This window comes from Calonectris borealis, chromosome 10 (assembly GCF_964195595.1).
Source record: "Calonectris borealis chromosome 10, bCalBor7.hap1.2, whole genome shotgun sequence".
NCBI classification, from domain to species: domain Eukaryota; kingdom Metazoa; phylum Chordata; class Aves; order Procellariiformes; family Procellariidae; genus Calonectris; species Calonectris borealis.
Genome location: NC_134321.1, coordinates 3,547,485 through 3,572,961, shown reverse-complemented (window position 1 = coordinate 3,572,961; position 25,477 = coordinate 3,547,485). Strand labels below are relative to the sequence as shown.

Sequence of the window (25,477 nt, the reverse complement as noted above, 5' to 3'; positions counted from 1 at the left end):
AATAATCAACACATACCTTCAGTATAGGAGGTGGTTTAAAGAAGGGATTAGAGTGGAACCTGAACTGAATGCAAGTATAAAAAAGAAAATAGCCATCCTCATTTGGGAATGTGTAAATAGCAAATGGCTGTTCGTCATCGCTCTGCCTCAGCTGGAGGACTGTGCCCAGCTCCGGGCAGTGGGCTTGAAGAAAAATGCCAGCTATGCTGAAATAATCCAGAAGAGACAAAAATGAGAAGAGATGCTAAAACAATGACTTAGGATAAACAAAATAGGAATCCTTTAATATAAACATAATAATATTCTTCAAACATGCAAAAGGTATAGAGAGAAATGTCCACGTCCATTGATAGTAGACAAATAAAGGCATTTATAGTTAATGTTAGGAATAACTTTTAAACCAACAACATTGTCAAGGTTTCTGAGGAAGTTATGGAAAGATTTATATCACTATAGGTCTTTGAAGCATGATAGGCAAATATTTATTTATTGAGGATATTTTAGGTGCAGTTACTGTTGCTTGGGGCAGGATTGATGTATAAAGGTACCATCCATCTCCTTTTTCTCTGTTTCTACTTTGACAGAATTATCCAAACTTTGATTTCCTTTTTGTAAAGAGCTCACACCATTTATACTTTTAAATGATGCAGAAGTGCTCCAGTAGACCCCAGATGTGTGTGAAGCAGGACCTCACAAAAGATTAAAAGAAACTCTGCTTTTTTCATCCTTTTTTTAAAAAAAAAAACTTAGAAGCTTGTAAAGGTTTGAACATGAAATGACTGAAATGGCAACTCGCAACAGTGCACCAGGTTTATGTGTGTCTCCCCTGAGACCACCTACAATTTTTAGGTGAAGTTTATGAAAACCTATGAACAGAATTAGGTCCCTTATAGAAGTGGGATGGCTTCCAAAAGAGTTGAATTTCTTAATTTTCTAAAAAACATCTCTCTCACTCATATCAGCAATAAGTTTCAGGGCAACCCTGTATGATATCTTTTCACACTGGTATGAAAAATGAGACAAGTGAGAAGAGAATATGGATCCATAAATGTAGATCACAAATGTAATTTCTCAGTGGAAAATTTTCAGCATTTAAAAGGTTTAGAATGATTTTATGATTTTGTAAACCCATTTTATTAAGTGATTTCTGGTTTCAGCTGTTTTATGAACTGATTCCCAACAGTAAATTACTAGTTTACCCTTTGGGAGTAAAGGCCACACAGATACTTTTTTCCTGGTTTAATTCATCATATGTTGACTGAAATGTCAAAGGAAATTAAAGCAAATTGTTATGCAAATCCTTACAGGTGATTGTTTCATTTCTGAAGAATAAAGCTTAACACAAAAAAAATTGTTTTCTTGTTTTTACATAGGGCACATGTGACATTGTATTGCCCCCTCCTCCCCTATGAAATCTGCCATTTTGCATCAGTAACCGCTTTCGTTAGAATGCGTTCACCAAGGGATCCTTTCTGGGATCAGAAGCCAGACCACTATAGGGCGAGAAATATAAAGTGTGATGAACACTAAGGAGTCAGGAAGAGCACATTTTTGCAAACCTTTTCTCCTAACCCAGCAGTGGTTGGCAAGTGGACCACAGACAGATTTTGCTTTCTTACTTGGAGAAACTCGCACCCGTGCAAGTGATCTCTGTGCCACGTGGAGTGGATGGATGGGTCTCAAACACCACATATGCTTTTCATTGATCTCGTTCCCAGCTTTGTGTCACTTGGGAATTATTTTTACGCTGGGATGATCCTGTCTAGACTATTTATTGCATCTTTAGTGTCTGAGTCTTCAATGGTGCAGTAGAACGTGATTTTACACATTGAAAAATGGGGTATTTATTTTGAATCTGTACTTTAATTATCCAATATCTCTTCCTGTTTTTACAGAATATCAAGGTAGTCACAGGAAGACACACTTTACTTTCCACTGATTGGATGGGAGGAATTTTTGACCTTGAAAAGTGGAGATGGTGTTGCTATGGAAACTAATAATTCTGCTGCCATTCATGAGCTGCAGCACAGGTAAAATGTTCCATTATTAGTGTTTGTGATTGATAAATCTATATCAGTATCATAATTCTTCTAGAAAGGAGAAGCAATTACCAAAACTAACAGTACTTATTCGCATGAACAAGTGACTAAGGAGCTTTTCATTAGAACATGCTTTAATTTTAAGCAACGCAAGGTGCTGCTTTTGAACCAGGAAAACACGTTTCAAGATCATATGAAAGCTGTACTCCAGGTAACAGCTTTTGAAAATAGTTTAAACTGTAACATTGAGAGAAAAGTACAATTGTTACTTGGCTAACAACATGCACGTGAAAGACATTTCTTAGCCACAGCATAACGAGCTCCCAAGCCAGCAAATGGAGCTGGACTGAAAACCAGAATAGCTTAGTGATGTGTATGGGAGTGTTGCGTGGATGGTTTAGTTTCCACACTTAGTATCATACCCTTCAAATGCCTCCATACTAGTAAAGTGTCTTTAAAACATATTTAACTTAAAGACAAATAAAAGCATTCATTTATGAAGATTGGGAAGAATCATGACGACTATCAAACATAAATACCAAAAATGAAAGAAAGTCTTGCTTAATGCCCAAAGCAAATGTAAATATTCCTTCTTTGCCTCCAGTTGGCATGGTGATAGACCCTCACGCAACCCACCCTGTCACTGAAGCACGTGTTGGGCATCCTGTCAGTCCTCAGGTTGTATGCAGAGGAGAAAGTGTGGTTGGAGGAAGCAGGACTGCTTTCCCCCATTTTCCCTCTTGAATATCCCCTGTGCGTAATTAAAATATCAACAGGTTGCTAACATATTGTAAGATAAAATGTTCTTTTCTGCCCGGCTGGGCATTGTTCACAGTGAGGGTTTGGTATTCTGAGTTCATTCCTTTTTTGAATGTTTCTTCTAATTCAAAGCATATAACTTGACAATCCTGCTTCATAAATCCATATAAATGGGATTAACTCATGTGACTCATTACAGATTCATCTAAAAACAGACACAAAATGGTAACTGAACTCTTTGAGGTTATAATGAATTTGGGGATGAACTGACCCTTCACACTTGTCTGTGATAGAAACCATGACAACTGACTTTTGTCTACAATTAATGTATTGAACTCTAAATAGCTGGTATGTTACTCATGTACTTACGAGGAAATTGTATTAAAGTAACCTCAAATGATACTTAAATTAATTATGTAGTGCATGAGTCAGCAGCTGTTTGAAATGAAGAAACAGAAGCAGAGTGCAGACTTCAGTAGTATTTTAAAACATGATTTAAATTAGAGTAGATAATATTTTATCTAATAGATTCGAGGTAAAAATGTAAATCTCAGGATCAGACTTTCTGTTAAATCAATACTAAGTGCCTGTTTCAGTAATGAACATCCAACATGTTAAGGACTTCATATTAAAATATTTGTAGAGTTTTCAAGCAAGCAGTCACTCGTTTAGGGCCAGATACGCTGAACTAAACACAACAACAACCTGTTTAGGAACCCAGTCTCCCCTTTAATTGCCCACTGCACTGCCGCAGCACCTGTCAGCCCTCTTGGGTACCTCTCACAGATCATTGCCTTCTTTACCAGTCTAAGTAAAGGACTTGTACCAATCTTTTAGAGTACAGGATTCCCCTATAATTTCTTGATTGCTTTTAGCAGTTGTGAAATAGGTGGTGGTCCTGGAATATAAATCACTGGAGGAGCAGTACAGCATGGTGACGGACAAGATATTTTTACACCCATGTTTTGTATTTCCAAATATAGCCTTTTCCTTCACTTCTTTCTGTAAAGCTTTCATTTTTCCAACTTTTTGTCATCTTCATCTTTCTTGCTAGAGGATCATCTTTTAATGAGACAGGTATCCTGGGCCAACCCAGTTAAAAGGTACTAAGAGCTCACTTTTACATTAACGTTCAGTTTTTTGAAGATAAAAATTTAAATGTTCCATATTCCCCAGCACCAAGAGTAGATCACAACGGCACCTTTGTCCTGATCCTGCTGACAATTAAAGGAACAGCAAAAGCTCCCACTGACTTCACTGAGGGTATAAATTAACTCCATTGATTTCAGTGGAGCTATGCTGATTTTCACTACATGGCGTTCTGAAATATACTTGACGTTAAGAGTCAAATATGCAGTTATGGGCAAAACTTCTTTGATTTATTATATGGATGGTTCGCATTAATTTAGGAGTAATAGAACTGAGTGGGAAAATCAAGAACTAGTCACGATACTGTGCAGAACAGTCTTGTGGGCTGGGGCTTGAAAGGTAATTCAGGTTGGTAGATGACATTGGTCAGTCATTTCTTCCTTGTTTCTACCTCAGTTTTACCAGACATGTAGAATGAAAATGATATTGACCTATAAATGAATTTTAAATCCATGGGTTAAATGTGCTGTACAGCAGAGCTAGATATCTTTACCCTCCCAAAAATCAAACTATCCTCTATATTCTTTCTATATGGAAAGATCATGGAAAGAGTAATATTCCCCCCAAGTCTTATTTTCCAGCAGGGCTTTTTTATGTGACTCAACGAGGGTCTTTGGGGTTTTCTTGCAAGTGCCTTAGGGGATAAAATAAAATAATGTATGCATGCACAGTGACACAGTGAGGGAAGAGATTAGACTTTTTTTCATAACTCATTGCTATTTAAATGAGATAATCTGATCTAAGCAGAGCACCAGAGGCAAGAAGAGTGATAAAGATAAACTCAGAGATCATTACTTTAAATTCTGTGTACTTGTTATGAGGATGCATGACAACCATCTCCTTACACTACTGTTGAAATTTAAACATTGCTTGATATTAGTATGTTAAGAAAGAGCACTCACTTTCTGGATTAAAGATCTAGACAGAATTTTGAGAAGCTGATATGAACAATAAAGTGTCCAGAGTGCTCAAGAAATAAACAAATCCTTTATTCACACCAAAACTGTCTCAGGTTTTCCTTCTATGGCTGGTCCTAGCTCATGCTCCTTGCTCTGGAGCTACTGTGCAAGGCTGGTTGTCAGCAATGTCATATTGAGAGAGGAAGCTGTCTTAAGCTTCAGATGCACATTTGACTGCTGTTTGGAAACGGGCACCAGGCCTGGTTCTGCAGCAGGTTGCCCGTGCAACAACAGGCTCCTCATCTATCTGTCTCTCTGGTCCCTCCATTCTCTCCTCTATCAATAAGGATTTATGGATTTTGTCCAATGCTGTAACGCAAATAAGAATTTGATCATAAATACATTGCAAAAACCATTCTGCCGCCTTTTTCTATTACCTAGTTTAGGAATACGGGACAACGACAGGTTGCAGATTTTAAGTGAGAAGAGAAACAGGCATGGCTTGATTTTTCCAATTGCTGACCTAAGTATGTGAACAAACAAGGCTGTTGGTAGCTCCCTACGCAGCAGCTTTGTCACCAGTTTCACTGCAAATATCTGAGCTTCCCTGCTTCCTTCTTTCTATTCTCCAAGGCTCTTCACTGTTCAGGAGGAGGAGGAGAGTTATCTTCTCATTATTCCTGCAGTTTCTGTCTTCCTCCTGGACAGCTCATCCAAATTTTCTATGTCCCTCCCATTCCTAAAGACTGTCATGACCCCTCTCTTATCTGATTCCTGGTGGCTTCTGCCCTTCAAATGAATACCTGCAGTCTTCCGTATAGAGATGGCATTTGCAACTATCCTTTCCTCTGCTGATGGTCTTGATCCCATCAAGGAAGCAAATGGGATTTCCCGGGTTAAAGATGAGGAAAAAGGAAAATGTCAGTAAAAGCGATCAGGCACTTAAAATTAGCTATAGACAATATAAATAATAAAAGCTAAAACAGCCAGTCTGAACCTTCATTTTGGAAATGAGGCAGTAACTGTATTTTTACACAGTCCTTTGGCTTATTGGCTTAAATTCAATTGAAGATGCAACTATAACCTCCTGGGCTGTATTTTGGCCCGTCATTTTGAAACTGCTAAATTAGAGAGAGAAATTTCATGATGTAAAGTGTCCTGATACTCCTTTGGGTCACAGCATGATGAATATTGAATACATCACATCCCACACTCTGCCTGCAGTCTCTTGCAGATTTATTGTTAGCATAACAGCACCTTTAGGAATGGAACAGCAGACCATATATTTTAAGACAAGTGACATCTTTGCTATTTCTAACAGCAAACTGCGGAGATGAACTAGTCCAGCCTGGAAATGTTAAGGCTTCTCTGAACAACCAGAGGCATTCGGAGACCCACTGATGAGTCAGAGAATGATAATAATTAGGGCTCCCTTGGACAACATGGAAGTTTTCATGACTTTGGGAAACAGTGACCCTGAAATCTGTATTTCTGTAAATGACTTCCTAGCATCTGGCAGGAGAGGATGACTGGTAATGCAATGAACTTCTCAGGAGAGTGAAGAGTAACATTTAAAGAAAATCCTTTGTTTCCATTTTATGGGGTGCCATGTGGTTCAGCTCATTTCCTGACATCCGTGAAGAACAAACATACTCTGGTACAACAAAGCCAGCAAAAGAGAGTGCCTAAAGCCCCTTAAGATGCAATGATGGGGTGGGCAAAAGGGTGGTGGCAAGCCACAGAAAGGTGGACAGGCCTTCCCCTGCCATTTCAAAGACAACAAATTTTTTGGCTGTTGGCAAGATGCAGGAAGAGGGACTGTGACTGTATTTAGAGAGGATGGACTATGAAATTATATAGTTACTTTAATTTGATGGTAACAGGCTTTACCTGATTTCTGTTCTTAGAAAGACTTCGTAAAGATTTTGCTAATTGCACCACACCTTCACTCCTTCATACTTGGTTGGGATGCTCTAGGGGATACTGCTTTGACTGCCTCCGACGCTGAAGGAAGATGCTGTCCCGGGGATGTTCTTTCCTAATGGAACAAGCTGCTTCTCCAGCACCTGGAGGCCCCGGCACAGGTTAATGTGGCAGTGAGAGATGGGAGAGAAGGTCTCCCAGCTGTGACCTTCAGTCTCATCTTCCTCTGGTACCTCATTTGCTTTCCCCTTACATGCAACGGATCAATTGCGTGGGTCTGACATGGGCCAGCGACATCCCAGCTAAAACCTGGTATTCCGGGAACTGCCACACATATGCTTAGATACAAACCCAGGACCTAATACTTTTTGCATTAGCAGGAAAAGTACTATTATCAAAAAAGACACGAGAACATGTGCAAGATGGAGGAAAAAGGCATCATAGATAGGAAGGGAAAATAAGGTATTTGTCTAATCCATCACCCAGTTTTGCAGGTGTTGCATTTGGAACATATTATCCTAAATATTGCCTTAAACTGGAGAGCGGGTCGCAGAGGGTGAGCTGCTTGCCCCTGTTCATTTCTGGAAGAGCTTACACAGACCTGGTCCCTCCGTATTTAATTCTAAGAATGAGAAGGAGCAATTCCACTACTTCCATTTCCTGCCTCTCATCAGAACCACAAACTCAAGGGCAAAAACCAGACAAAATAAGCCAGTATGTGAGAAATGTGAATCTCAAGGCAACGTAAAGGACGGATCCTCTCGTGACAAAGAGGACCGGTGCTCAGGAGGCCTGTGAGCAATTTCTGGCTCTACTACTTGCTGGCCGCTTGAACAGCGGGGTGTTCCAGAGCACCATGGAGTTTAAGAGAACTTTTTCCTTCACTACTCAGTTCAAAGAGGGATATATTCACACCAGTTTGTGGTTTAAGCCGCTATAATAATGAAGCACAGGAAGAAAGAAATGACAATGCAGCAATGATAATAACTTCAATAAAGAAGTGACAACCTACATTAGTAGCAATTAGCTGGTGTGACGGTGCGAAGGACTCAGCGTTGGTGGTTTTGTGTCTTCACAGATTGTAATGGCAGTCTTATCACTTGCTTTGAAAAGGGACGAATTAGGGCAAAGCTCAGCATTTCTGAAAGCCTCACCTATTATATTTAGTGAATGTAAGGAGGTTTGCAGCTTTTCACTAAACAGACATAAACCCACCGCCCAAGCAGTCTTTATTCTGAATGGGCAACAGAGTGTATCACTGCGATGTTTCCTAAGTATACCATACCACATCAAACTGACCTGCTGGATGCGGGGGATGATAATCATTTAATATTGTATAACATGGGTTAGACTCACATTATAGAAGAGTCTTCCTTATTATACTTAATTTCCAAGAAAAATGCCTTTTCTGAATTCCCTTGAGTGCACAGACATATGGTGAAAATGAGGTTAGAGCTCAGATGCTTCTTTGAGGGTGCACTTTCAAATTTTAGGTTGCATTGATTTAGCTGTCGGAAAGATATTTACAGTTCCCGAAGTTGAGTGGAGCATGCTAGAATTCATGGAAGTCATTACTAGAGTTTTATGTTTTCTATATGGCTCTAGTGTATAAGTGTCTGCTATAGTCTGAAAGGCCTAACCCATTTTTATAGCGGTTTAAATAATTACAACTTCCTAATCTCTTCAATTAGTTACTTTACATTCCAAAAAAATGTTTTTTTTTCTATACTGTGAATTTTGCATAGTTTCTGTCTGTTTCATATCAAGTAATTTCATCTCTCTGCATGAAAGGCTTATTAACTTTGTAAAATAACATCCTGATACTTTAGAAGTCATTCAAATGGTTTTTTTCATTTTTTGTTTGCAACAGCTTCAAAGAAAATTCAATTGCACTTTATTATCACTGCCAAGAAGTTGAAATTAGCAGGTGATTAAGCACTTAAAATATTTTGAACATGTTCTATTGCCAGCAATAGAAAATTTAAGTATAAAAAAATTAAACTTAAGATGGCACAATAGTATATCACTGAAATAGTTTACTGAAGTACACTGGTTTTAAGTAAAACGTAATTGAATATAATTCTTCCATTTAATATAGATCTTTGGTGGGGAGCCTGCTTCCAATACTCCAGATCAGCTACACATGAGCACTAAACAAGCTGAAACTGTACATGTGCTGTAGCCTCCCACGTTGCATGGGACTTTTCCCTGACCCTAGTGTCGTTCATTGATTTTGTTCCCACCTAGAGACCTTCAGAAAGAAGCCCACAGCCTATGTTTGATCTCTCACTTCTATAACAAGCTATCCTTTAAGCTAACTTTTAAGACATTGTTTTGCAGAGGTCGCTATTAGAGCAGGATACTTTGTTTATGAATGTTAAACTAAAACCACAGGGATGGATTTTGAGGTCCCCCATTTCAGAGTTGAGGCTGCTGCATCTTGATCCAACATACTGTTGCGGTAATCAAATAGTTACCAACAGGGATTCCCTTGGAGTTTAATAGTCAAATCCATTCTCTTTTTATCTTCACAACCAATGCCTCCATTAAAGCACTGACATGTGAAACCTTAGCTTTTATTATGATGAGAATGATGGACATGTCCTACATAAACAGAGAGAAACCCAGCTATAGTCTATAGCTTTCCACTAGCAGAAAAGTGATGTAAGTGAATAGTAAGAATGAGAAGGGTTTAATTTGTTTTCAGAAAACAGACCTTGGAAATGCAAAAAATGATTAAATCTGCTTTACTTAGACATGGAAACCCAGATCAAATTTCCATGCTGTTTAATATTCCTATCCAGCAGATCTGCACACACTGACACAGGTGAAGACCTTGACCACCAACTTTTAAGAGCTGAAACAATATCTGCTGCTTCCACATAATCACAGACTGATCATCCCTTCCATTGTTTGCAGAAGCTTGAAAATAAAATGTCTCTAGTTATTGATTTGCTACTTCTTTTTCATTTAGCGACTATTGATCGCTGTTTATGTGTGTGTGTTTCTTGTTGAGCAGAAATTAACATTGAAAACTTCTTGGAATTCACTGCATTCATACCTACTTGACATTCCTGGGGGAAGCTTGCTACCACAATGACTGTAACTGGGGTTTTCAAAAATCTGTTTCGTTTTCTCCTCCAATCTCTTGGCAGCAAAAAAAGATTTATAGACAAAATCTTTTTATTATTATTATTATTGTTGGCACTTGCCTGAGACAGAAAATGTGGTTGTCACAGAGTTTGAGCTCACAGAGTCATTTCAAACCACACAGTATTACTTAGGCTGGTGTTATCGTGCCTACGTTACAAAAAAAAACCTCTTAGAGATGCGAGGCATTTTTTCATGACTATCTGGAAGAGAAACTCTTGTGATTACCACTAAAATTGCTAGCTGGTGTGTGTATGGGAAGCCAGCTCTGAGACACATGCTGATCTGTAATTTGAGAAAAATATGGATGGATTAGTCTAGCGGGGCCATGTGTAGGGGCTGGATGAATGAAAATATCTGAGATAGAGTTGAACCATTGTTCGACTGAAGCTATTACACCTGCACCATCTGTAAAACAGTCCTCTCATTTGTCTTATTACGTTCGGATCCTATAGTTTTCCTAGTTTTGGTTCTATCTGCTCCAAATACAGTCAAAATCACAGACCAAGTACACATTTTCCATGAGACTAGATTATAGTCCTGAATCATGAAATAATAATGCAAATAGATGCTTTTTATTTGCCTTGTGTTTATTTTTCATCCTCCAAAACTCCCCTTTTCCATATTCTTTCATTAAACTTTAGGGTTAGACTCTTAAAAAAAAAAATGTCTAAATGAAAAGCAATGTTTAATTCTCATGGAATTACACAATTTCAGGAACTGGAGAGAAAACTCACACCTACCATTCCAGGATTTATGTTAGTAATTGCTCTAGTTGATGGCATAGTTATCACAATTAGCATCCAGACAGAGATAAGGCTTTCTACAGCTTCTTCTGCAGGAGTTAAGAGGGAAGCAGGTAAGAGGACAACTTTTGAATGTGGAGGTAGACTTCAGACGCACAGGAGACCTGCAGCCCCCACTTCTCTGGGTCCCTCTGCTTCCCTCTATCTGTGCAAGGTCCACCTGGAGGTGACAATCCTTGTCTTAGTAGGGCAACTTAAGGAGAAAGCTGTCTAAAGTCCTACCAGGTTTGCAGCAAAAGGTAAATTTATAGACTTTAATCCTAATCTTTATGCCTTTACTTTTATATGTTTGATTTTTAGACCCTTTTAGAATTGTGGCAACAGGATTTTTTTTCCCTCCTGTATAGCATAGTACCATGGTATTTTGTCCTTTGTTCAATATTAATATATGCTTTATTGTTCTATTCTAATTACAATCTCATTATTAAAGGGGCACTATGTTTTCCTCTGACAGATATTGCATCTCATTGTGAGTGGATCTTGGTTATTCTGTGCTTATTGTTATTAATAATTTGTAGCAATTGAATTGGTATTAGAATATTACTCTGCTAAATCACTTTTGCTGCTAATCAAGGCACTATCTGTGACATTGTTTAGCTCCAAACATCATGCTCCTGCTTTTCAGCCTGCTATAATTACCTGTAAGTCATTCATTTCTCCTTATGTAGTCAGGTCTTTTAATCAAGACTCCTGTGAGCTTTGCCGTGGTGGGAGCTGCCGTTGGTAGGATTGAAAAGTTCTCATGGACAAAGATATTTTCGTAATGACAAATGCACCTTTCACTGCAGCCCTGGAAGTCCTTAGAAATAGAATAATTGTACTTGATGGTTCCAAACTGGGCACAAAAGAAGAAGGAGGGTTTTGAGGGAAAAGTGAAAGATTACTGAAGTAATACAACTATTCATGATACCAGCAAGGAAAATCACCATCGCTTTAAAATGTCTTCTCTCCCCAAAACACTACTCTAGAAGATCAGATCTGTCATACTATTTCTTGGGATAATATTTTCTCTGAATAAGCAACATCATTTCATTATTTGCCTGGGAACATTATTCACTTTTGCTCCCAAACAAACAGAAGATATAAAAAGGTCATTCTTGAGTCATCAGTGAAAACTCACGTTAATGGCTAGGGGGTTTATTGAGATATGTCTGGAGTAAATATGATTCTCTTTTAGTGGTAGGACATCTGACATACTCTGTATATTGCAAACATTTTACACAGATCCAGGAAAATCAGAAGCACTGTTTATTTCTGTGCAATTCATTCTGTAGTCAGTTTACTGGAGTGTAAAAAGGTAGCAGATATTTGTACTGAAATTGTTATGCTGGAGCTGTTCTGCACACACATGTGCACACACATGTACTTTCCATGTGCACATGTAAAATTTGTACCGTAAAATTTGATTTCTCTATCTTCATTAGTCCATTTGCATTTCTGATTCAAGCAGACAATACCCAGAAAGCCGCAGTTATCGGTGGTGTTACCAACGTACGCAGACTGGGCTGAAGTCACATCTCACCTGCTGGAAATGTCACCCCGAGCCCCTCGTTGGGCTGCCAGTGCCTGCCCACCGAGGGGGCTGCTCAGGGGCAGGGTAGCCGCCGGAGAGGGAAAGGAGGGTTCAAAAGCAAAGTGTTCTCTGTTAGCAGCTTCACCTTTCTTTTATCCAGCCCACGTGGGAGGTGTTCTCTCTCCTGTCCCCTCCCAGCTCTATCAGCAGCCCTGTATCTTACAGAGGAAGGCTCTCGGAGGCAGGCAGGGGCTCAGGCACTTCAGCATCCTTACAAAGCTTTGTTGCACGGTAGGTTATTTGTATGCGTTGATCTCGTGTATGGGTATACTGTTTGCCACTGGATTTCCTTAAAAGCAGCGGCAAAGCTCATTATCATTTGGGAGAATTGTCTCGGAAAATAGAACTATGTTATAAAATCAGAGAAGAAAAACTGTCCTTTGGAAACGGCTGAATTGCTGTGTGCTCTTGGACAGATTTTTGATTTTATTGTTTCGTTGCCCCAACAGACATCCAGGCTGCCATTCCTCCCAAACGGCAGCGTAGTCTCCAGCTCATAGACTGTGCCCTGAACTCACCCTGGAAAATGGCTTTGTAGTTTAGAGTAAAATCTGTCCGTGCTTAGATGGCCTTCCCACAAACACGAAAGTGATTTATGGAATGCAATTTCTTCATCCTCTAATATTGTCTCACTTCATACACTTATGCCAAATAGTTTTTGATGATTGATTACTTTTCCTACAGCTTATAAAAAAAAAAGTATACCGGTACAGGCAATGTGAAAAAAACTGCAGGGGTTAATCTCTAGTAATGTCTTGTTGGCATTAATCAGATTAATATTTCAGCCATATTAGTCTAAAGCTACTGAAATCACTGATGATATAATGCAACTTAAATCAGAATATAACATTATACCTCCAACTACTGTTTCTAATTAGATTTATTCTGCTTTACACTGAATGTAGTAGAAATAAAAGAGTTTTCTCTGCGTCTTTCTTGTAAACATTTGTGGTTTTGCAAAACACAAATAGTTTGCTCTAGGCCAGAGAAAATGTAGTCATTTATGCAATAGATATTGAATTCATATTTGCCTGACAAGTGACCTTATCAGCTATAACTTGTCATCATCTAATTACTCTGCATTTATTTTTTTCACTAAATTAACCCCCAGCCTCTCCTGAAGATAAGTTGACAGTATACCAAATTGCGTGTGGTGTTGCAATTAAAATGGTGGTGCATAGGTACTCCACAAATTTGCCTTAAAGAAAGGTACATCTCCTTAATATTGTATCAATCTGATTACACATTGAAGTAGTTTTTATTCCCAATTACGCCCCTGAGTTGCAAGGTTTACTGACCAGTAACAACGTCTTCTCTTTAGAGAGTCTAAGAATAATCACATAACCCTAAAAGCGCACAGCGAGGTCTAGGGACCAGGAATACCTCCGTATTATTAAAACACATTTCAAAGTACAGAAAGCAAACAACAAACATGGTTTTATTATTGCTTTTGGAAGTTTCCTTTTATAACAAATCATAAATAAGCACCCCTTATAAAATCTGAAGCCACATGAAGTTTATTTGGATTCTACGTTCATTTTTGTTTTCATATCTATTTTCAAGACTTTCTATGACATAATGTTTAAATTGATAATTTCTGGAAATGTACAGAAGTACAACTTTAGGAGCTGGGTAAGTTTTCATATAAATAACCTGCATGTCTACAATTTTTGAACATCTCCAGCAACACATAGCTGCAGATCAAAAGTTTTGAAGATTTGAATTTAATTCCTTCACAAGTGAAATGCCCAGGTCCTTAATTTTTTTTTAAATGTTACTGTGTTTTACAGATCAAGACTGATCTGAAAGGTAAGCATCTAACATTTGTATGGAAGATAACGAAATCTCATTAACAGAATCCAGCCTGATTCGCATTGTATGCCTCAAAATAACTTAGTTTTACAGTTTTAGCTAAAAATCTAAACCACATGATTTGAAAAATCAACTGAAATTCATATCTATTTTAAGGAAACCTAGCCTGGTTCAAGATTTTATGTCACAATCTGATATGTGTAAAATACTGCACTGTGCATATACATAAGTACTTTTAGGGAGAGGTTGAGAAAAGAGCACTTTTGTCAGCCCAAAGTTGGACGTTCACTGCAGGTCAAAATAATAAAACAACGATATGTTATATTGCACTGACATTTTACTAAAAAGTCCATATAGTTTTCAAGATACTAGAGACTTGAAAATACTAGCATGCAGCAAATAAACACGTCAAAACAAGATGTGTTGTAAATTCAGTCGGATACAAGTATTGAGGAGCGGAAACATGTAATACCCTACTTTCTTTCCTTTAAAACTCTGCACTCTAAACCTACCTAAATTAGAGCAGTATCTATCATTGATTATGTAATTCCCCAGAAATATGGCCTTCAGACGGTTTGTCATAACTCCACTGGTGATACTACACGGCAGACACATTAAGCATCAGTCAAGATGATGCAATTTTCCAACTACTACAAGTCAAGTAAATATGTTCTCAGCCTTCTGGGACAACCTTTCCTGTAGATGGATGACACCAGACGGTGATGTATGGACTGAAACACAGCAGTTCCTCATAGAACTTTATTGTGCCTTTCCCCTGGTTTTGATCAGGGCCCTAACCCTTACGGGAAGGACAGGTACTTAAATGCCTAAACCCCATTGAAATCAGCGGATCAAGAGCCTGAATTCAAGTAAAACCTGGCCTTTTGCCTTTACAGCCTGAAATTCTCCACCGCTTCCACCTCCTTTGAGTTTGTTTGGTTTTTTTTTATAATATCATCTTTACGTTATTTAATGCTTTTTGGGTTTTGCCTTTCCATTTTATTTTATTTTGTCTTTGCATTTATTACATTTTATGGCTCACGTTATCCCCCTAATATTGAAATACTTCTGCCCCAGCTCAAGTTCGCTGTGATGAGAAGTAGCTCCCGCATTGTCTATACTTCTTCCTTTGGCACATTACGGCATCAAACCACTTTCTTTTTTTCAACTCTGCTTCAGTTTGAATTTCACCACTGGCATAGATGAGATGACTAATCCAATTTCCCTCTATGCAAAGAGTCATCTTGCAGTTCTTTCTGCACTTCTACTTTTTCCCTGAATAGTCGTCATTTAATGCCCCGTTATCTTAGATGGCACTCATTTAGTGGTTTATTAAGCAGTAATTTAGCAGCCTGTTATCAGTTCCTACTGCAGCTAGGAAAAATATGCAATCCAAGTATGCAAGATTTCTGCAGAATTACAGCATTTTTGTGATTTTTGGATTAGAGAAAAATTACAGAAAAGTAATATATATGAAATGTTTTCCCTGCATTTCATTACTGTCCTTGCACTAAAGCTCCCATCAGGCCATTCAGGATGTAGATTGCCTGATCTCTATTTCTGTTTCCAGCCCAAGCAGTGGCATTGTACAAAATTGCAGAGAACTCAATGGGCTGAGTCAAGCGTAAAGCGGTCCTAAGCCTGGGCTCAGTTCTTCCACCTGCACTCATACTGTCCTTTCTGTAAGGTTTCCAGGTGGGGAGAAGGCATAAGGCTTAGATTAGGTTTTGTGAGCTTCTTAAAGACCAGGGAGTTTAAATGAAATAATGGGCAAGGGTAGAAACCAAAGTGTGCCCTAAGCATTAAACACAGTATCATAGAGGGATCGGTGTAAATCCCAGCTGGAAAAATGGTTTTGCAAAATAATTTTGATTATAACATGGGTAAAGACTTGATTTGTAATCACAGCTTTTAAGATCTGGATGAAAATAGAAGTATTTTTTATTAATAAATCATTCCTGTTTCTTAAAATTGCCAGATTACAACAAATAATGAAAGCCAAGATAAAAGGAGGCAGCTAAGAGGGTAATGAGAGATCAGCCAGCTAAACTGGCACTGGCGATTGAGCAGGTAGCAGAGATAGGGGATTTTTTGTATCTGCTTATGAAAAGCATTTCTGATTCTGGTTTCCCTCTGGAAACATATGCACAAGAGACACAAGAGGATAAATCATACAAAATCTCCCCAAGTGGCATATCGTCCCACGCTCTACAGGCTCTTCTCCGGAGTGAGTGCCTCAGGAAGAATTAACAGAGACCCCTGAAGAAAACTCTATTTTGGACTACTGCTGTTTTTAATAGTAGAGCGTTGAAATGATGTCAAACATCGGCATCAGAAGGGGAAAGGGACTGCCTTAAAGGTATAATGGTAGGTCACTCCATTTTTCCAATTTTCCCCAGGTTTTTCAGGCTGCTGACATGGCGAGCAATCTTTCCACTTCACGTACACCTGGCTCCAAGCCCTGCCGTGGTCAGGTTAGCCCTGCCTGCTGAACCCTTCCCTTTCTGTCTCTGCTCCAAAGCAGAATTTCAGTACAGCCCTATCAGCCTGCATTTTTTTTTTCTCCTTTCAGTTGGGTTTTGTTTTGCTATTTATGCTGTCATTTTTTTGAGAATAGATCGGATAAAGGTCATTTTTTACTTGAATGGAAAAGAACAGTAATTTGAAAGTGAGACATTCCCAGCTTGCAGTACATCAGAAATGTTGATATTAGCTCCTTTAAAACAGAGACAAGAGACAAAAATTGCCCGAGCAACTCAATTGCTAACAGTTATTTTCCAAAAAATGAGCATTTAGTAAGTTATGTTTGTGGCTTCTGCTAAATTTTAGGATGCCATTACTGAAAAGACACTAACTTCATTTGTGTTTGCTCAGAAAAAGATCATCATGAAGATATTAAATAGTCACAAAAGATGATGGCTTCAAATAGTGTCTTTGGGCTGATCTATAATCATTTGCTTTGGCAATTTTATTCCAGAACATTAGCACTGATCGCTTATGCTGTGTTCCTAATTATTTCTGAAATATTGTGCTGTTGCTCATGCTGAAATGCATAACGAGCAAAGCAGTAGGTTAGTTCAAAATGCAACGTTCTAACTGGTTTTTAATCAATGAGTGATAATGATAGCTTGTGTTTTGACTTTCACTGTTTAATTGCCAGTAATAAAGCAGATCTTAGTTGATGATATTTAACAGAGTTCAGTTTTATTTATCTCCATTTATTCTATTTATTTTAAAAGTGCCTGGGAGCTTTCAGTGCTTGACACAATAACAAAATATACAATGCTAATTATATTTTGGTTGCCTAGTATTTTCCACAATAGAGGATTATGATGCCCTTTCATGGGGAGCTATTGCACCTCACTGTTTTCAGCAGGTTTCTGAAATGCAGTAGGTATCTAACAGTAAAGCTATGTTCCATGAAATCCCAACCAGATTTTTCCTGAGATACAGACTCTTTAAATCACTATTTCCCTTCTGCTGCTTATGACAGCCGTGATTTTTTTTGCCAGGATACCAAAATAATAATTAAACATAAATATTCTAAGGGTGAGGCAGATCTGCAGGTGATGCTGCACAAGAAAGCACATCTCATCAAAACAGCCATACTGGCTCAGATTAAGGGTGCATCCAACCGACTACATGACAGTCAGCCAAAAGTAGACACCTAAAGACGACTGCAAGAGCAGAGATGGCATATAGCTTGAATACTATATTGCATATTCCTCTACTTTTATGCTACATGCAATGCCCAAAGCAGAGCTGAACCGGGATGATTTTTCTGGTCAGGATAGTGGACACGATCAAGCAGACTCCCCTGGGAGCAGAGAAGTGTGCCGTACACCGCACACCAGGCAGCAGTTCTCTTTGTATGGCAATACAAAGGGCTAAGAGGGAAAGTGAAGAGACATTTCTGCTTGACCCTTGAGTTTCTTCACTGGCCTATAGTCAATTTTGCAACAGACTGTACCTGATTTTTGGTCAAGAAAGACCATTTTTTTGTTTAAGTTCCAAATTTAGTTTCAGTCTACTGAATGGATCTCAATACTGTGATGACAAGCATATGTAAATCAGTCAGTGAATACGATAAATATTTCGATAATATCCTGCCTGATTAATCTAATTTAAATCAGATTGTGCCTTAGGTTTAAATTGTTATAAATATATCTTGCGTTCCTCTTCAATTATATGTAAGAAAATAAAGACCTTCTTAATCTTGCCTGGTTTGACATTACCTTAATTGCTTAAGATGATTTATTTTCCAAGATTTTATTCCCAAGTTATCAATCATCTGAAAGCAAGAAGTAGGTGGCAGCCTGAAATTTCTATAACAGATCTTCCTATGTCCTAAGGATTTTTGCCATGGTAGTAATTTGGACTACAAAAATAAATTCTCTCAACATGTTTTTCTATCATTATCTTCATGATCTCTATTATTTCTAAGCATTATTCCAGAATATAAACCTTTCTATCTACATACAAAATCATTTCTGATGTCAAGTTCTCACAGCTAGTTCCTGACTAGCTTTATTCATGCCTGTTATTTAAGTCCTAGTGGGAAAAGCAAGCATCTATGAAGCAGCCATTTCGTTCCAGTTATTCAAAGTAAATAAGCAAAATTTAAATATCATGTACACAGAGCTTAAACATCCACCTGCAATTTAAGTCCCCTATAATGGTGATTGTATCTAGCTTTCTACAAGGTCTGGGACTCGTAATACTGCAAAAAACAAAATACTGCTTCACATTACGACAAGTTTCCTATTGAACATAAATGGGAATTACAAAGTGTGCCCTCTGGAAGCAAAAGAGGAGTCATTGTTTGCTTTAGTATATTCAAACAGTTTGCAAGATAGCCTTTTTCATCATTTCTTTTTCGTTCCAATGTGGCTGGATCTTTGCTACTAAGTATCTGTCTGAAAATAATGCAGCCTGTCATCAGTATCCAGTAGCTATTGCACACTGAAGTGGTACAGTTTTCAAACACCAAAGTGTTTAGAACACCAATTATCATTTATTACATAGCATGCAGCCTATATAAATAGAAGAGCAAAGAGACGTTCTTAGCAGATCTCCTCCCTCTTTCCCTAGTGTGTGCGTGTAATTGCTTGTAAGGATGTATATGCACTATACATTTATATACACACATAAGTATAGGATAAATATATGTTACATAGCACAGTGTTCACACACAGAGAAGACTAAGAAAAAATGGAGTATCTGTTGCTTATACTTTGTTCAGTAGGGGTTGATCCATTGCCCATTGAAGTTTATGAAAGGCTTTCACTGACTTCAAAGCACTTTGGCTCATAGTCTGTGCACGGAAAAAGAAAAAAATTGATGAAGCATGAAACTGTATCTACTACAAGCTATAAAAATGTTAGCCAAACTTAACATTCATCAGGCTGCTGCATGTTTTCTATGCTGAAATTACGGTCACACTGGGGAAATGAAAAAAAGTGTCCTAGTAAATTCAGTTGTATTTGATCAGTATTTTTCCAACAGATTCCCCAGGTCTTTCCAACATGGGGCAGGAAGGGGGATGCCATGAAAGATGGTAAAGATTTGTGTAAATGAACTTGAAGATTAAAAGGCTTGGTTGTCCCAGATACCTCAGGCTAGCCAAGAACAGGGGGGCAGAGGAAGAAGGCATTTCAGTCTAACTCCTTGAAAACACTCAAATGGTTTATCCTACCATAGAAAAAGGGAGAAGAGAGAGACAGAGCTATTCCTCCCCCTAGCCTTGCTCAGGATCTGGAGGAGGGAAGCAATGGAGCAATTCCCTTTTGTCTCCCTCTGCCTCCAGAGTCACTGGATGGGAGCGTAAAGCTGCAAAGCAAGATGCTTAATGAAAGACTTGAAATGGGTCTGAAATGGAGCTTAAAGGCTGGAAGAAGTTTTCAAAAATCTCCTTTTATTTTTTCCATTTTGAGTATAAGCAGAACTGTAGCTTGCCAAGTTGTTACATGCTTATTCAAGTTAACCTTTCACTCTCTCCTCCTTTCTACATATCATCTATCAATGGTTGCAATGGAGTTCTGGAGCCATCACACAAAAACTCAGAGCTGATCAACACTACCAGTGGCAAAAATTAGCTGAGCTTAACTAATCACCATTCTCCTAAGACAGTAAAGCACAGTTATATTTTGCACAAAAAAAAGTTACAGAGAAACAAAGTGCTGGATTTATTTAACTGGCAGGATATTAAATGATATAGCTGTTATCTTTTCCTGTATTGTAAATTATTGAATTAAGCCTTCAGTCAGTTTGGCAACAGTGCCAAATGAATATTACAACAGTACAATGCAGCAAACAGTATCTGTCATCGAATATAGGTCTCACTTATAACTGAAATTACAGTGAACAAAATGCTTGTGCAGTAGATTGGAAAAGGTTCATTATTATTTATTCATCTTGCCTAGTAACACAAAAACTAATGAAATTTCGTTGAGAAGAGTGCACGTCAGGATTACTATACATCATAAAGACACATCCTTCTAACTTCATTGTGGATATTTGTCTCCGTAATTAGATGTCTGTTCCACAATAGTTCTGTATCTGAAGGACATGACCAAGTTCATGACATAAAACAAATCACCTGCACAAATGAAAAGGCTTCCTTTATCTTGTCTGCACCTTGCACAATAGCACAAAAGTCTTCAGAAAATCTTTCCACAAAGCCAATGAAGTCATGCACAGTTAGTAATTCTAGCATTGTTACTCACACACTTTATTTTTTAATAAAATATTACATTATTAATACAGTTCACACATTGGTGTGAATAGGTATAGCCCCTATATCTATTCAGGCCATCGTACCTTTACACATATCTCCACAATGAATTGTTCATAAACCTGTGTGCATCTGTAGCCAAAAGTGTAAATTAGTGAAGCTCCATTGAATGCTATCCAGAATGCATCAATTATGAGCAATTTTCCATCACTGTAGCTTGAACTTCTGGACTGGAAGCTTTAGGGAATATTTTGGGTTTGTATTGAATGTAGTTAGTATCATGTAAATCTGAAGTAATAGTTTGATTGCTATACTCAGTGTCATATTATGAGAAACATCACATTTTGGCATTTAGAGATCTATCATTAATTATTTCAGAATTAGAATATGTGTATCTGTTAGACCAAAACGCAGATGGGTAATAATTCACTGATAACCAATTATATTCACAGAAAGTTAGCTCAAAGTGCTGAAGCAATACTGGTTATCACAATAGAACTGTTAAAAATTGTTTGAAGCATCAGATTTTGTCAAAATCTTTTGTCAATGTGTATATTTAATTGGAAAGGCTCATAATTCAAGAATATGGTCATTTTTGCATAATACTTCCTTAATTATTACCTGTGATATATTACACACTAATTTTATATGCTAGACTCTGGCAATCCTGACAGCTGGTGCTATTAGTAATTAAAGTAATATTTTATACTTTTATTGTTTGTTTTCACACCCAAGTACTTCAGGGAAATGTGCAGTTAGCATATAACCTGAGTGTGTTGCTTGCCACATTAGCCTCTGATCACCCTACCTACACTGCCATACAGGTTATCTTTAAATATTAGGAAAAATAATGGAATATTTGAACAATTTTTCAAGGAATAAAGTTTGGGGGATACAGAACTGTTCTCATTGAAGAGATTTAACATTTCTTTGCCATTTGCCAGGGATGGAGGAACCCTAACTATTCCAACCATGAAAGCTATGTCTCCAAACTCACACCCAGACCGTGGTTCTCCGGGTGAGCCGCAGGCAACCTCCGCGCACCGGGCGCGGGAAGGGGGGACAAAGCGAGGCGGGCGCTTGGGGTGACGGCTCCAACCCGCCGCTGGGAAACGGCAGGTTCACAGCGACGCCTCCTTTCATCTGCTCACCCTCGCTATTTTTCAAATCTGCGAGGAAGGGGTATCACTAGCCTACCGTGTCCCAGATGAAAGGGATGCCTTGCACTGTTGACTGTCATTTTATAGACAACTTCGTATATAAAATCTGGGCTCGAGCACCAAGCTTCATTACCAAGACTTTCTCTGAGTTCAGTAGGGCCAGACTTCGCCCTGCGCGCCTCCTCGATGCCTACCTTTCTCCCTACATCAGAGCTAGCTAAGTGTCTTTCTGGTTTTGCTGTCGAATAACAGAGACAATGTGGAATTTCACCACTACTCCCAATTTGACTTTTTCAATAGAAGCTGATACTTGAAAGGAGCCCTGTACATCAATGTCTGAAGGGAGAAAACACATGAAAGTTGAAGGCCCTTTGGGAAAATCCTACTTTTTTTTAGGTTGCTTCTGCCTGCTCAAACCTATAACATCCCTTCCATCTCCCTTTCTCTGTATATGTCTCCTGCTTCACTCTCTGATTGAGAGCTGAATGTCATTGAGAGGGAGAGGAGGGAAGCCTGCCTCCCACTGCTTATAGTAGTGACAAGTTGTTTTTCTTTTTCCAGAATGCTTTCATGGCCCTTTTTTGCTCCTCACTTCTTTTCCCATCTTTTCTTTCAGCGTTAATATCCAATTCCTTGAACTGATGTGAGTTACTTTACGCTTTCCTGCTAGCAAACAGTGTCTCATCCATTACCTCTCGTTTTGCATCTGTCGTGTTCCTTTTAAAGTCCTTGAGCTACCTGGTCCAGGCTTTTGATGAGGAAAATAATCATTCCGCTCGGCTTCTGACAAGATTCAATCAAAAGCCCCAGTGTTATTTGCAGGGAAAGACTCCATCACGTTTAAAAATCTGTGGGCCCTATAAATTCCCCCTCTTCCACTTAAAACTCACCAATGTCTTCAGCTGTGAAGAAAATTAAACAGATTTTGAAGTAATTTGGATTTTTCCTATTTTTTTTTACCCATGCTGTCATTACAAGGAGGAAGTCTCTAACTCACCTGTCCCATCCCTTTTGCTAGAACTGACAGGTGGTTTACTACCAAGCTGATTTAAAAGAGGCCTCTTAATCAGGTGTCAGCTTTGGCCCATAAAGTCATATTAATGTTTTGGATCTGATATGAGGCTCTATCTAAGGCACATTAAGAAAGATTCATTAGAAACTCACTACCCCCGGAATTTACAGCCTTCCTGGAACTTAATAGCCTGGAGAAATTCCTCTTTATCTGGTTTGCTTACGTGAATTATAGCAGTTTTGCATTTAGAAGCTTTTTAGAGTACAGGTTTTCCCATTATTCTGGCCTCTTTATTCTTACCATCTTCAGTAAGGATGCACTGATATGCTACATATACACCTGCCTAGGCAGCACGACCCCTCCATACCTACTGCATGAGTCCAAGCGAGGAAAGAACAGCCCCAGCCCATCAGTTATTTGGGATTCTTCAATGCAAGACCTTTAGCTACTTGTTCTACAGCACACACCACAAAGGACTCCTAATCTCTGGGCAGCTCCACAAAACATCGTGGCAACAGAAATGACAGAAGCTGCAAATACTGCAGACTTTGGAGCTCTCAGACCGAGAGAACTTTACATTTCTGGTCTTTGAGCAATGAATCCTTCTGAGTTTGTCTACTTGGAGCTGACTCACACAGGCAAACCTAAAGCCTTATGTGGTCTTTTTCTGCAAACAGAACATGATGTTTCTAGGACACTTTCAGTTTCACCAAACAGAATTTATCTCATACTACTGATCAGTTTTGAGTAATAGTAATCACAACTCCACTTTGCAAAAAAAAAATCATAATAGAAAGGAAAATCTGTGGTAGGAAAGGGATAAAAAAAGTCAGCTGGTTTGCAATATTGGTCTACTAAGTTGTCTATACACATGCTACAGACTGGGTCTTAGCCAGCCTAGATCGCTCTCAGGCTGTATTGCCTAGCATTTCCAGTTCAGCAGATACCTCGTAAGGGGTATAAATATGAAGGCAGCCAGAGGCAGACAACAGGAAAGAACAGGGAGCAGGATTTGGCTGGAAATTAAGTTGATTAAGTATGGGCTCCAGATCTGTGTTTCATTCTCCTTCTCTGGATGAGACAGTGCATAAGCATTTAAATATTTATTGTGACTAACTAAAAACTCTTTGCCTACATTTGACATGAATATCATAGCCCAATATAACTAACCATTGCCCATAAAGCAATGAGAGGAAAGCACTGTGATATCCTCTGCTGATACATAATTATGAAAAAAATAGGCTTCCTTCCATTGGCACTGTGTTAATCTCTATATTGGCTGAAGACAATATCATATAATGAATAAAGGAATGTTGATTCATATTCATACTTTAGATTTGAATTCAGACTAGCATAATTATGGTCTTTATGGAGATCAAACTGATTGGGTATCATAAAGAAATACATTTTAACTTGTTATAAAACATTTCATAACAAGAGTTTATATTTGCTTTCAAGCACCATGTTGAGGATTCGCATGCAAGTTTTATGTATAAAAATGATACATTTAATCAAATATCCATATTCAAATAGATTAAAAAAATCAGAATTATTTAAATCTTAACAAAAGTAAACAGTCCTACAAAGATTCATTTGTCATATATATCTCTGGAGAAATCATGGTGACTGGTATTGAATCTGGAGAGTGGGGGAGAAATATATGGTCATTCTCTATACGAAATGCAAAAGGATGCACCAGGAAATTAGAAATGACCAGCCTGACCTTTTCTATAAATAAAAGATGGACTCATAGTACACCATTGGCTCTGAAAGTGCACATCATTTCTCACAAATTTGGTGTTATTCTCTGTGGCAGATCAGGCAGCAAGAAAAGGATATTAAAGAGAAAACAAAATGATAGCACGAAGCCACCTTTGCTAAAATTCATGGACAATATTTTTGTGATAGGGACTGCGACGTGTCTACTGTAAAGGAGCTGTTAGGGTACATGTAAACTATTGTGTTCTTATTCTACACAACAAGGGTCTGCCGTATTAAGGACACTGGAAGGGGATACAAGAACTAAGATGTTCAGAAGTCTGCAAATGAAAAATGAGTCTAAATTCCATTTAGAACTCACCATGGGGATTTAATTCCAGATTTACCAAAATATTTACATTTTTATCAGCTAAACCAGAGATTTTTATGTACGTCAGGTAACTCACCACTGTTAATTTCAGGCCCATTGATTTAAAAAATGGAACAATGATCCCTAGGTCATGTTGGTGTTTTAGAAAAGCTTTTCACTGGCAGTTCTGGGAAGGTAACAAGAATGACTAACAGGCTAAGTAAATTAACCTAGAAGGGAAGAAAATTCCTACCAAGAAAAGACAAGTCAAAGGATCAATTGTAGAAACAGTGAAAAAAGAAGTCTTAAAATTTGTCAAGGGATTAAAAATAGAAGAGTAGCAGGAAAAGGAGCAAAGATTATTTAACTATATCCAGCCTCCATCTCTGAGAGC

General features: G+C 38.3%; 1 protein-coding gene across 1 annotated transcript in view; it reads left to right on the top strand.

Annotated features, from left to right (window-relative positions):
- The window catches only part of CNTN6 (contactin 6), a 149,013-nt gene that overhangs the window by 29,599 nt on the left and 93,937 nt on the right, over positions 1-25,477 (top strand). Inside the window, exon 2 of the mRNA XM_075158606.1 lies at positions 1,896-2,030. Coding sequence (XP_075014707.1) covers positions 1,976-2,030 — 55 coding nt within the window. The 5' untranslated portion in view covers positions 1,896-1,975. The remainder of the gene's footprint in view (positions 1-1,895; positions 2,031-25,477) is intronic.